This window comes from Centruroides sculpturatus, unplaced genomic scaffold (genome assembly GCF_000671375.1).
Source record: "Centruroides sculpturatus isolate CEXI.00-Female unplaced genomic scaffold, Cexi_2.0 scaffold661, whole genome shotgun sequence".
Lineage (NCBI taxonomy): Eukaryota > Metazoa > Arthropoda > Arachnida > Scorpiones > Buthidae > Centruroides > Centruroides sculpturatus.
Genome location: NW_019384963.1, coordinates 300645 through 315179, shown reverse-complemented (window position 1 = coordinate 315179; position 14535 = coordinate 300645). Strand labels below are relative to the sequence as shown.

At 27.5% G+C, this 14535-nt stretch overlaps 1 protein-coding gene across 1 annotated transcript in view; it reads right to left on the bottom strand.

The window, feature by feature from the left end:
- Positions 1–14535, bottom strand: part of LOC111632472 (E3 ubiquitin-protein ligase arih1-like) — a 118680-nt gene that overhangs the window by 17540 nt on the left and 86605 nt on the right. Inside the window, exons 9-10 of the mRNA XM_023376889.1 lie at positions 7386–7500; positions 3338–3468 (exon numbers count right to left, since the gene is read on the bottom strand). Coding sequence (XP_023232657.1) covers positions 3338–3468; positions 7386–7500 — 246 coding nt within the window. The remainder of the gene's footprint in view (positions 1–3337; positions 3469–7385; positions 7501–14535) is intronic.

Below are 14535 nucleotides of genomic sequence, written 5' to 3'. Positions count from 1 at the left end.
CAAACGTTTCAACCTAGTCTTAACAGACCATCTTCAGGCTACAATCTTTCTTGGAACATATTTTACCATTAAATATTGTTCCAAAATAGAATATAATAAAACAATAACAATGTTTAAATAATTGAATATAAAGCAAAAATAACTAAAAAATTAATATAAATAGGAAATAATAATAAAATGTAAAATAACTCAAAAACATATAGTAGAAATGAGAGAATTATTATCTTCTAACAAGTTTATTTTATACAATATATTTCCATGCTGTTGCTAGGCTGTCAGCATTTCTTGAATTAATGCACTTATCTTTCAACCTGCTTTTGTATATTTCAATTTTTTTAGTGTTCTTTGCCAATGTAGGGGAGTGTACAAACTTAATGATATCTGCCTCTTCCCATTATATCACTGAGCCCTCAGTCTGCACCATCCTGTGTTATTGAATTTTTTCTTACATTAGACTTAAAGAACATCAATACAATTTTCAAGTTCCTTGTGGTGACACTGATGTAATCCTTGTCTATCACCAACTGCATGCTTTCATATGGCATCTGTACACACCTGCCATTTCTTCTGTTTCTAATCTATCCTTATCATTTCTTAAAATTCGATTCATACTTGGGGCTCATTTTACAATCATATTAGACCCAACAGCCCAAAAAGGTGTTTATAGATTTATTTTGAATTGTTCTGCTGAGGTGGATTTAGATTATTGATTAAATTGATTGAATTTATTCATTTATTTGCACAATACAGGCAATAACATAAGGTAAGGAAAACCTCCCCATATATAATAATAATAAACCACATTAAAAATTAAAAATAAGAATAAATTAGTATAAATTAAAAAGATAAAATATAAATATGATAAAACTGACAATATGTTATTTATTACAGAGTGAAGAAACAAAGATCAAATTGAAGAATTATTTGAATATGATAAAACTGACAATATGTTAAAAAAATTAGTACAAAAAATAAAACAATAACAAGAACAATAAAATTACAAAAAATAATTGTTTTATTTTCTGTGTTTTATTGTTCATTGAAATCAACACAGTTTTTTTATTTTATAAACATAAGAAATTTTGTAGTAGTAGTCTTCAGTATTTTTTGTTTTCAACAGCACAACAAAAAATGAGCAATGGGAAATAGCAAGATGACATGATGATTTATATAAACAGAACATATTTCAAGTTTAATAGAGTGATACATGGAGAGCAACATTATCAGATGAAACAATGCCATGATAATATTTAAAAAATAAAACAGAGTTGAATTAAACAATTCTAAGGTAAAAGTATAAGAGTCCAACTCATAATCTAGCTGTACTCCAGAATCAGTTTACAAAAGGATTATTAATTAAAATATATATTCCATGAAGGGAATTATCAGTTTACTGAATTAAATAAGGAGTGACTTACGATCATTTCAAAAGATGAGATTAAAAATGAAAAAAAAAAAAAAAAAAAAAAAATGCTATGATCTAAGTATANTGGACGGGGACTTCCGACCAATCACAATCCCTTTTCTTTGCCCGAACAGCTTACACTCGGGTCCGCCGTCATCCGACGAGAGTGCAGCTCACACAAACGTCCGCCACTTGTTTACGTTCGTTCGTTTACAATATGACAATTGTACTACCGTCTCACTGCAGGTGGGTACAATTAACAAAGCCGTACCCCCTTTGTCCCCGCTGTGCTAAAAGGTTACTACTTTACACATGACATACCCTAACTGTCTACCAAATTTCACCTCTTTAGGTTAAGCGGTCTGCTCTGGGCGATGATGAATCAGTGAGTGAATGAGTGAGTCATTCAGTCAGTCAGGACAAGCAATTTTATATATTTAGATTGTTTAAATACTGCAATATCTTTATAATATATAAGATTTTATAATAATAGGATTCCTTGAAAAAGAAATTAAGAAAGATGGAATACCTATGTTTGATATTGGTGATAATCCAGAGGCACCACAGCCAAGAGAGATGATAGATATGGAAGTAAGTTTTATTTTTTAATATTTTTGTTTTTTAAATGACTAATAATGATAATTTTCCTTTTTATGAAATAGGCAAAATTTGAAAAATTAGAAAATGAATTAAAAGAAGTTAATACTAATGCAGAAGCACTTAAGAAAACATATTTAGAATTGACTGAATTAAAGCATATTTTACGTAAGACTCAGGCCTTTTTTGATGAGGTAAGTATAGTTAATAGATTATAATAGAATAATAATAATAATAATAAATTTTTGAATGCAGCTACATAGGCATAATTCAAAAACTTATCAATTTATAGCAATATCAACAGTTATGTAGGTTTTTTTGGATGAGTATAAGCAAAGATGAAGATCATTAATGTGGTATAAAATGAATTTTTAATAGAAGACAGAAGTCAAGTAAATGCAGTTTCAGTAATAGAAATAATGTTTTTAAAAAAAAAATTAATGATAATTTAAAAAAGTATTTTTCAGTTGTATTTAAATAAATTTTGTTTTAACTGAAAAGACTTTGATCTCTTTATTAACAAATCAGGTCCAAGATGATCTAAGGGACGGTACACATTATCTCATCTTCTGTTGAGCTGTATAGAATTAAAACAATTTAGACATTTAAATTTGACAGCTCAGTGTATAAATGGAGAAGATGACAATCAATTATGGAACAATATTTTTAAAATGAACACATATTAAGTTCTTTATTTTATCATTATTAAAATTTTCATAATTTTACAATTAGGCTAATAATTATTAACTAAGTTATTATTGTTACTGAGTATTTATCACCAATATGTTACTAACCTTCCAGATACTGTTTGTGTGGGCTGGTACCTAATCAAATTAAATTTAAAAAGTAAATTTTAAACTGTTTTTACAGGGCTCTTTCTTCTCATCGTTAAACAATGAAATATAATTTTGTAAAAAAAAAAATTAAATGATTAATTTATACCAAACTCATTTAAAACATAACTTAAAATAATCAATAAATTTTTAAAAGATATTTTGAAATTTTTAAATTGGAAATTAAATTAGAAATATATATTAAAAACTTTATAAAACAAATTTTTTGAATAATTCTTGCATCCTTCTTCAGATAAAAAGCTTTCCTGATTAGCTTACTATATTCAAATTTAGAATGATCATCAAAATGTTTTCATATCTTAGCAGAATATAAAACACATTTCAGTTTTTGTATTGAAACTATTAGTTTGCAATCTTAATATTAGGTATCACTGATACATATTCATTTTAAATATTTGTAAATATGTTGATTATTTTTTTAAAACTTAAATAACAGTTTAAAAACTAATGTTTTATAATCATTCTATAGTAAATGACATACCAAGAAGAGCCATGGGGTTCCCAAGGTCCTAAGCAAACCCAACAAAAATCTGCTTTACAATTCTGATTCTTGCATACCATATGATTACAGCCACCATCTTTCTCTATTGTAACATTGCATTTTGGACATTCCTATCAATAAAAATAATTCTTTTACTGATTGTCGTTTAAAGGGGATTNAATGTTTTAAAAAAAAAATTAATGATAATTTAAAAAAGTATTTTTCAGTTGTATTTAAATAAATTTTGTTTTAACTGAAAAGACTTTGATCTCTTTATTAACAAATCAGGTCCAAGATGATCTAAGGGACGGTACACATTATCTCATCTTCTGTTGAGCTGTATAGAATTAAAACAATTTAGACATTTAAATTTGACAGCTCAGTGTATAAATGGAGAAGATGACAATCAATTATGGAACAATATTTTTAAAATGAACACATATTAAGTTCTTTATTTTATCATTATTAAAATTTTCATAATTTTACAATTAGGCTAATAATTATTAACTAAGTTATTATTGTTACTGAGTATTTATCACCAATATGTTACTAACCTTCCAGATACTGTTTGTGTGGGCTGGTACCTAATCAAATTAAATTTAAAAAGTAAATTTTATTATTACTTTTATCTTCAATTTATTTATAGAGGGATAAAACTGACAATATGTTATTTATTACAGAGTGAAGAAACAAAGATCAAATTGAAGAATTATTTGAATATGATAAAACTGACAATATGTTAAAAAAATTAGTACAAAAAATAAAACAATAACAAGAACAATAAAATTACAAAAAATAATTGTTTTATTTTCTGTGTTTTATTGTTCATTGAAATCAACACAGTTTTTTTATTTTATAAACATAAGAAATTTTGTAGTAGTAGTCTTCAGTATTTTTTGTTTTCAACAGCACAACAAAAAATGAGCAATGGGAAATAGCAAGATGACATGATGATTTATATAAACAGAACATATTTCAAGTTTAATAGAGTGATACACGGAGAGCAACATTATCAGATGAAACAATGCCATGATAATATTTAAAAAATAAAACAGAGTTGAATTAAACAATTCTAAGGTAAAAGTATAAGAGTCCAACTCATAATCTAGCTGTACTCCAGAATCAGTTTACAAAAGGATTATTAATTAAAATATATATTCCATGAAGGGAATTATCAGTTTACTGAATTAAATAAGGAGTGACTTACGATCATTTCAAAAGATGAGATTAAAAATGAAAAAAAAAAAAAAAAAAAACGGTATGATCTAAGTATACTTTTTAAAGAAACAGTCTGCATAGCCACCCCACTGTGATATGTAATAAATTTTTCTAAATGATATTTAAAGGTGATTTTATCATAAATATTACAGACTGAAGAAAATAAACAACTGTGTTATTAATCTTAAACTCAAGTAATTAGGAAGTACTGTACAAATATAAGAAAAACACATTGCAATATTTTTATTAATTAATATTTATGAATGATAAAATTAAGTTTTGATAATCTGTTAGAAAGAACAGTTATATCAATTTTTAGCAATTGTCCAATCAATCAGCTTAATATCATCAGTACACACAAGAATTTTGGATTGCAGGTTATCTATAAATAGAATTAATGCAGGCAATGATAAACAGATTGTTTAGAACAGAGCCCTGTTGTATTTCACAATACAATGAAAAATCTAAAAAGTTAAAATCATCAATTTTAATTTTAAAAAATCTAATAGTCTTATCAATGTGGAAACTGTCATTTAAATAAATGAACTGATATATTGGAATTAAAGGCTATATACGTATATATCCATATGGCATATGCAGATTACTTTTTCTAACAGATTTACAATTATGGATTATGCTGCTATTAAACTGGTAACATTAAAATTCCATGGAAAACTGCAATGTTGCATTGGAGAGAGAAATAATAATAATAATTATAATAATATAATAATAATAATAATAAATTTTTGAATGCAGCTACATAGGCATAATTCAAAAACTTATCAATTTATAGCAATATCAACAGTTATGTAGGTTTTTTTGGATGAGTATAAGCAAAGATGAAGATCATTAATGTGGTATAAAATGAATTTTTAATAGAAGACAGAAGTCAAGTAAATGCAGTTTCAGTAATAGAAATAATGTTTTTAAAAAAAAATTAAAACAATTAAAAACTGATATTCTCATACTCATAAAAAGACAAAAACCTTACCTTAGTATTAGCTGCAATCCAGTTTGATGTCTCACTGTCATCATCACACTTTTTTTGCCATTTTTTCAGTAAATGACACCTAACTGGATCATGCCAATTTTCACCACAAGAAAAACTAATAAAAAATATTTTAAAATTAATATTCTGCTAATCTTTTTTAATATTGATGTGCCAAGCCAGAGACTTAAATTGTGATATTATATTCATGTTCATCAATGCATAAAATTATCAATAATGGTTTTGTCTAATAGCTTTATTCTAAAAGTGTTGATTTTAATAATGTAGATCTACAAATAAATTACAAAAACAAAGTATCAATAACTTATATTTTTTTTATTCTATTAACCATTATAGTTAGAATATAGAACATCTCTAGTTTTTAATTCAAATACAATGATAATTTTTAAGTCTCTGGAACAAATAATTTATTNTATATATATATATATATATATATAAACAAAACAAAGAAACAAAATTAATCTGAAATATTAAATCTATTCATTTCCCCAGATATTGTTATTATTGTCTTCATACATAAGAATAATATTTAATTTTTCTTTCAAGTAATTGCAGACCCTTGTTTTTTTTTTTTTTTGGTTTATTACCAACGAATTTGGTTTGTTGTTTCGATTGCATTTTAATGATACAGTATTGTAAATAAACAATTAACACTATGTAAATGTAGCAGTGGTAAACAAGTTATGTATTAAACAAATCACTCGAAGCAAACTACACTAATGACATGAATCAATACATATAGAAAAACAAGCAATGAAGATGTGCTTGGTTTCACTGCTTGACCTTCACTGAGTACTGTAGAAGATTCTTGTTTATGAAAAAGAGTCACTATTACACTTGCATAGTTGCTTACAATTAGACCAAAAAGTGAAGGATTAGCAGAGCAATAGTAATAAATCAGTACAGTGCAAAAGAAAGAAAAGGAGAGAGAGAGAGAGAGAGAGAAAGAGAAAACTAATGAATAAATAAATGTTTGAAATAGAACAATTCTTTGTAAAATTACAAGTTTGTTACTCTACTCAGATTTTTTCCAATTTTTGAGATTTACATTTTATGTAACTGCAAATTTATGTAAGTCACTTGTTACATAACCCAGAGTATTACTGTAAAAAATTTATTAAAAAAAATTAATGTAACTGATTTTTCTAATTAAAGTATCTTTAAAATGACAATGTGTATATGTATATATTAATGATTCAAGCAAATTCTTTTCTGTCTATCAATTATTTTTATTATTATTTTAATTTGACCCTAATATGATTACTAATAATGGTCCTTCAATTAAATAAGATAATTAAAATAAGCAGTTTTTGTTAAATAGAATGACATTATACATTTCAAGTTCTTTGAAGAATACAGCTTTCTTTGAAAAAAATGTATGAATTGGATATAAATGCTTATTTTCATATATCCAATAATTAATTAGTAATTATTGGGTATATGAGAAATACTTATATCATCTATATTTGAATAAATGAAGTTACTTAAGTTATACATTTCTGATTAAAAAATATAAAATTTTACTAGACATGTAAAAATATTTCAGAAATATGCAATCCCTCACTTTTATATTAAAATTTTTTTCTATAAGAAATTTGATATCATTGTTTTAATACCAGAATATTTCATAATAATGCTGCTATATCTTAAAAAATTATGCTGTTTTTTCTATCTAAATTATAAATATATAATTTAGTATTTGAAGTAAATAAGTAAATACTTTTTATTTTTTTTATTTCAATTTATAGGTCCATTTTAATAAGTTTATTAAAACAATTAAAAACTGATATTCTCATACTCATAAAAAGACAAAAACCTTACCTTAGTATTAGCTGCAATCCAGTTTGATGTCTCACTGTCATCATCACACTTTTTTTGCCATTTTTTCAGTAAATGACACCTAACTGGATCATGCCAATTTTCACCACAAGAAAAACTAATAAAAAATATTTTAAAATTAATATTCTGCTAATCTTTTTTAATATTGATGTGCCAAGCCAGAGACTTAAATTGTGATATTATATTCATGTTCATCAATGCATAAAATTATCAATAATGGTTTTGTCTAATAGCTTTATTCTAAAAGTGTTGATTTTAATAATGTAGATCTACAAATAAATTACAAAAACAAAGTATCAATAACTTATATTTTTTTTATTCTATTAACCATTATAGTTAGAATATAGAACATCTCTAGTTTTTAATTCAAATACAATGATAATTTTTAAGTCTCTGGAACAAATAATTTATTGTAACCAAACTAAAACAAAAAAATGCAAGAACATTTTTTCTCAATAAATTAATTATTATTAAAATTTAAGAATTAAATATAAAATATTTAATTTTTGATAACTGACTAGATCAAGGGTGGGCAACCTTTTTTATAACATGAGCCAGAATAAACTTTACGTTTTTCCGCGGGCTGTAGTATTTAATTGACGACTTCTTGTGACCTGTAATTTTTTCTTCAAATATGAAATAAATAAAAAAAGAAGTTAATTACTACATTTATTTCTCTTATTATTTTCGAAAAATTACAAAAAATTGGAAAAATAACTATTAATCATAAAAAGTAAATATACATGGATAAGTGAAAAAAGTATTTATTTAATGTGACATCTGGTGCTGCAGAGATTTTGTCAGCATTTCAATATCTGGTTCAATTTGTGTGGTGCTTAAACGCAAGTTGTTTTCCAAATGCGTATCAGTTATTTTGGTTCTGTACTTCGATTTCAAGTACTTCATCTTGGAGAACAGTTGTTCACATCGATATGTTGAGCCAAATAAAGAGTAGATATACTTTGCATTATCAACTAAATTTGGAAATTCTTCAGCCGACAGATTTTTATAAAACTCATGGACAGGTGTAAAATTAAAATTTTCTCTTAAACTTACCCTCTCTTTCAGATCCAATAACTCCATTTGAAATTTTTCTGGAACAGTTTTGATTTCAGTGATGGAAAAGGGCGAGTTAAATAATTGAAAATAAATATTTTTCTTGTCGAAATCTTGAAAACGTCGATCAAATTCTGAATAAAGTTCTTTGATTTTTTTTACGAAAAATTGAGGATTATATTTCCCACAATAGTTAGATAATGTTGGAAAATGAAAAAGATTATTTTTCTCTATATGGGATTGCCACAAATTGAGTTTACTTTTGAAAGCTTTAATATGTCCATATAATTGTGTCACATTTTGATTTTGCTTTTGTAGGGCTTCATTTAAAACATTCAGGTGTCCTGTAATATCGACAAAGAATGCCAGGTCTGACAACCATTTCTCATCATTTAATACTTCAATGGGAATTCCTTTCATATCCATAAATAGCTTAATTTCATGTTTCAAATTATAAAATTTTTTTTAATACGGTTGCTCTCGAGAGCCAACAAACTGGGCAATAATGTTGAACATCTGTATATTCACTTTCAAGATCAATTAGCAATTCTCGAAGACTTAGTGCTGATTTTTTAATTGTGTTTATGCAGTTGGATACGACAGACATTACATTTTCTAATTGCATAGCTTTTGCACATAGATTTTCTTGATGGATGATGCAATGAGATATAAATAATTTAGAAAAATTCTCTTCTCCCATTTTTTGTTTAAATAAGGAAATGACTCCTTTATTTTTTCCTATCATTGCTGCCGCACCATCTGTTGTTAATCCAGATAATTTTTTTTAGTAATACAGTCGACCCCCCTATAATTACGGTCCCTATAGTTACGATTCCTATAAAACTACGAAAAAATTGCTACCGGTATCCGTAAAAAATAGTAAAAGTTCCCTATAAACACCTCAAACGTCATCGGGAAGCCGAACTACTTTCCCGCCGTCCGTAGCGCCACGCTACGGAGAGATTTCTATCGTCTGGACAGTATTATATAAATTATATATAAATTAGGTACTGTACATATAATTATATATTAATTATATATAAATTAGGTACTGTATATATAATTATATATTAACTTATTGTAACTTTGTTATAATTAAATATATAATTTCCGCCGTCTAGCGTGGCGCCACGCTACGGAGATTTTTACGCTAACTATCGTCTGTCAGTATGTAAATTAGGTACCGTAAGTCTAATACAGTACTGTAATTTTATACATTTCTTGTGAAAGAAACATTTCTTATTCAACGGCGATTAAAATTATTTATATTAATGATGTCTCCGAAGTTCTACGAAGTTTTCACAGAAAAATAAGTTGTTAGAAATCGGCCGCTCTTTGCTGAGCTGTTCCGCGACGAAAACAATGTTGAGCAATGGCAATGTCGAATGGTGACACTCGGTAAGTAATCCTACAATTTTTTGTTTATAGCGTAGTTTATACGGATTATTCCCAAAAAATATATACGTATTTTGGAAATGTTGAGTCGGATTAGTCTAGAATCGATTAATTTTATGGAAGAAAATCTTTCAAACAGCCGTAGTCCGTAAACTTGATACGTGTCGGGTTGTGATTGGAAGGATTCGTAAGAAAGCGGATTCCTAGAGAATGGAACGTATCTCTATCTTATAGGGGGGTCGACTGTAGATTAAACTTTTGCATTGAAATTTCTACTTGTTCGAAAATGTCTGCTCCGGTAGTCGTACTTTTTATTGTATTTATCGACAAAAGTTCTTCACAAACATTCATATTTGAATCAACTCCTCGAATAAATATTGACAATTGAGCCAGATCAGTAATATCAGTGCTCTCATCTATAGCTAATGAATAATATTCAAGCTGCAATATTTGAAATTTCAATGTATTCTCCACATTCATCAATAAATCATCAATACACCGCGTTATAGTTCGGCGCGATAAAGAAATTGAATCGATAATTGTCTTCTTTTCTGGTATGAGTAATCCAACAACTTCAGATATACATTCTTTAATAAATTCTCCATCCGAATACGGTTTTAAATTTTTTGCTATTTGTAAAGCAACAATATAACTAGCTTTAGTATTATTTTTATTTTCTTTGTTAACACTCACAATGATATTTTGTTGACATTTCAAAAAATTTTCTAAGTTCTCAACTTTCTTTACTCTTTCGGTACCTTGATATCTGTCATAACTTGCATGTTTCATTTGGTAGTGTCTTTTTATATTAAATTCTTTTTTTACAGCGATAGTTTCATTGCAAATTAAACATAAAGGTTTTCCATTATGTTCCGTAAAAAAATATTGCAATGTCCATTTATCTTGAAAAGATCTGTTTTCAGAATCAACTTTTCTTTTCATACTGTTGTTTGATGCCAATGGCTCTAAAAACTGAATAAATATTTATAAATATTGTTATTAAAATTATTAAAGTATTTTTTGTTATTACCTTTAAATAAATTAATTCCAATTTCAAATAAATAGTTGTTTTTAAAATCCAGTTACAACTCACTCAGTTACCACAAATTACAACATTAGATATTTGACTTTGATCATACACAGATAGAATACGAATATACTGCGCAACAAAAACAGTTATGAGTGGAGACATTTGAAGGAAAAGATGCTTTAATGGATGTTAGTTTTAACATTAGTACTAAATTATGAACATATATGTTGCTACATGCGTTTAACCTAACTGATGTAATTCAACTCCCTGCGACGCCTTGTTGAATTTTCATCGATGTTAACATCGACAAAATTTTTTTTATAAATAATAATCATGTTTACTGTGTCGTTAAAAATTATTTTTTTATGTTGCACAAACAAAATAAATATATTGAAAAATATAAAACAAAAAAAATTATATTTTAAAAGTTCGTTTTAATATAAAAATTATGACGCATAGTGACATCTAGTATAAAAACGTTCCGATGCAGACACAAAAATATTCGGGGTCGCTCACTTAGGTCAATGAGGTCAACACGAAAATTTTCGGGAACAATGCTTTAAGAGATTAATATTCAATTTAAACTAGATGAATTATATCGAAAAATATTTATAATTTCTTCTAAAGATCTTGCGGGCCGGATAAAAACTTTTCGCAGGCCGTAGTTGGCCCGCGGGCCGGGGGTTGCCCACCGTTGGACTAGATTAAACACTTATTCAGAATAAATTCTACAATCAAATGAATTTAATCTCTTAATGTAGATAAACTTAATTTTCATTTTTTAAAAATAATTTTAAGTTAAATATTTATTAAGAATATTAATCACTAATTTTTGAGTTATTGTTAGGTATGTACTGTACCGTACATCTTAGCTAAATTTTATAATTTTACCTTTTATTAACCATCTGTGTTTTATTTTTTAATAATATTAATTACAATTAATTAATTATAAATTATTATTATTATTTAAAAATTTCTGTTATTTTAGAAATAATCATTACAATTTTGACATTAATATTGACTGTATATTCCCAATGAATGTCTTTCACATTTAGAACTGTCTTTCAAAATACGATAGATAATAAACTTTAAAAGTTTGCAAGATTGTTGTTAATGTCTGTTATGAAAAAATTTAAAACATTCAAGAAAGTTTAATCTACTTTGGATTGCATCTATCATAAAACTTGCTGGCTTTTGAATATCTCAAATACTTATATACACTGACTGATCAAAACATTAAAGACAGTAGTAGTAATGTGAAATTATGCTCGTACCCCTCCAGCATATATACCTAAACCAAACTCAGAATATAAAAAAGTGAACAACTAGCCTTATCAACAATGTATCACAATTGATAAAATGGGTAAATTAATGACTCTGATCACAAATGCAATCTTGACATAAGACATTTGGATTGTTGCTACTTAAAGATTGAATGACCCTAGGGTTCTCAAAAACAACCATATCAAGAGTCTACCAGGCTCAGCAAACAGCGTGTCGCGCAGAATTGACACATAGCTACAATTTATTTTGTTATTTATTTCTGTGTTTGTTATATCTACAGAGACTTGAGAGACTATGTGGTGATTTCTTGTAACCGTGAACGAATCAAAAGACGAGATAAGATTAACGAGAACATTTATTAGCTTACATACATCAGACTTGGATTTTACATAAATTGCAAAATTATACCCCGACTTACGTGAATTAGACTTACACAGTTATCGCTCGGTCCCACCTATCGCGTAAGTTCAGGGTATCACTGTACTCTAGTGAATCCTATTTCCAGCTGCACTGGGTTAACAGAAGGATGTGAGTATGGCATCAACAATACAAAGACATGGACCCATTCTGTCAGGTTGTTTCTGTTCAAGGTGGTGGCAGTGGCTGTGATGATGAGAGGAGCTTTCTCATGAGACTAATTAGGTCCCTTAGTTTGTATAGAGAAGTCCTTAAATGCTGCAAGCTACTAGAATGTGCTAGATCATCATTTACTCCCTTTCATGACCTTCATAAATCTTCAAGGAAATGTGCATTTCAGCAGAACAATGCTAAGCCTCTCTGGGCCATTACCACCTAAGCATGGCCCAAGAACACTCATTGGAGTTCCATACCTTCCAGTGCCTTCTGAAGTCCCCAGTTTTAAGTCCAATTAAATTTCTGAGATGCTGTTAAGAGACATCTCAGATCCATAAAACTGACACCAATGTCTACAGAATGGCAAAATTGCAAATAATGGTAAAACAAGTATGGCTTGCAAAATCTTCAGCAAACCCCCAACATCTGGCAGAGTTAATGCCTTAGCATGCTCAGCATATTGATATGCTATTACTAAGTTCTCTGACGTTTTGATCAGTCAGTGTTTTGTGTGTGTGTGTGTGTGTGTGTGTGTGTGTGTGTGTGTGTGTGTGTGTGTGTCATCTTTAAATAAAGTCAAAGCAAAAATAAGCTATAAAGCTTTTTTTGTTTTGACTTTTTAAATAAATATTATTGCTATTTATTTATATTAGTTTTTTAATTTTGCGTATTAGATGAATATATTATTTTTGTGTATCTACTCCAATGCAATCTCATCATTAAAACCTTTCTTTGGAATGCTTGCTTAATATTTAAGCAATTATGGCAATAATTAAATTATAAACCATTACCCATTTACAATAAAAATCAATCATTTACAATTCTGTCACTTATAAACAGGGAAATAGTTTACACTTGAAATCATCCCCATCATTCTGATTATTTCTAGCAGAAATCATTTCATTATTTACAGAAACAATTACTAATGTTGCTGGAAAAATACTGTTTCAAACATCTGGAAATGAAACTAGAGAATCTGTTGGAAATATTGCAAAATGTATTTGAAATATTTGAAAATATAATTACATTTCATTAAAAATTATTAAATTTCAAATATTTAAAAAATATTTGGATTTTCACAAATTCTTTTTGTGAAAATTCATATACATTGAAATATATTGTAAACAAGATCGCTACCTAGTATCATATTTGTTATATGAATATGATATGTTTATGTCTTGTAAAATAAATATTACTTATTCACATCTATAATTTAGAAAGTGTCAAATACAATAGTACAGTTGTTAAAAAGAAACATTTTAAAGATGAGTCTAGCATTTTAAAGCAATTTCTTTTACTTGTTTTCTACAATGATTTGTATAGAAAATATATCCAGCTAACTTGTTTCATTATTAAACAAGTAAAATGGCAAAACCATATTTGGGGCAAGACTATGTCTCAAAGACTCACTACTAAGCCAAATCACTTTGACACTCAAGACGGGTCTTGTTCTCTTTCTCCAATCTTCTTTGGTATCGCTGCTTTTGAGCGCGATCATTCAAACTTTGCCGGCCACAACCACAAGGTCGTCCACGATGTATTTTTGATGAAATTAACCTATTCAATTTCAAAATTTCTTTCCATTGTGTGTCGGCCCAAGTTGAATTTTTGTTGATGCATAACAAAAATTTCCCATTTTTGAAAAAATAATTGTAGCTATTGTATTGTCCAAAATTATTTTTTTATTTTGCACAAACAATATACAGTTTAACCCGATTATAATGTCATCGGGTGTAACAACAACCCTAATATAACGTCAAATTTTTATCGGTCCCACAATTTTACTATACTAGA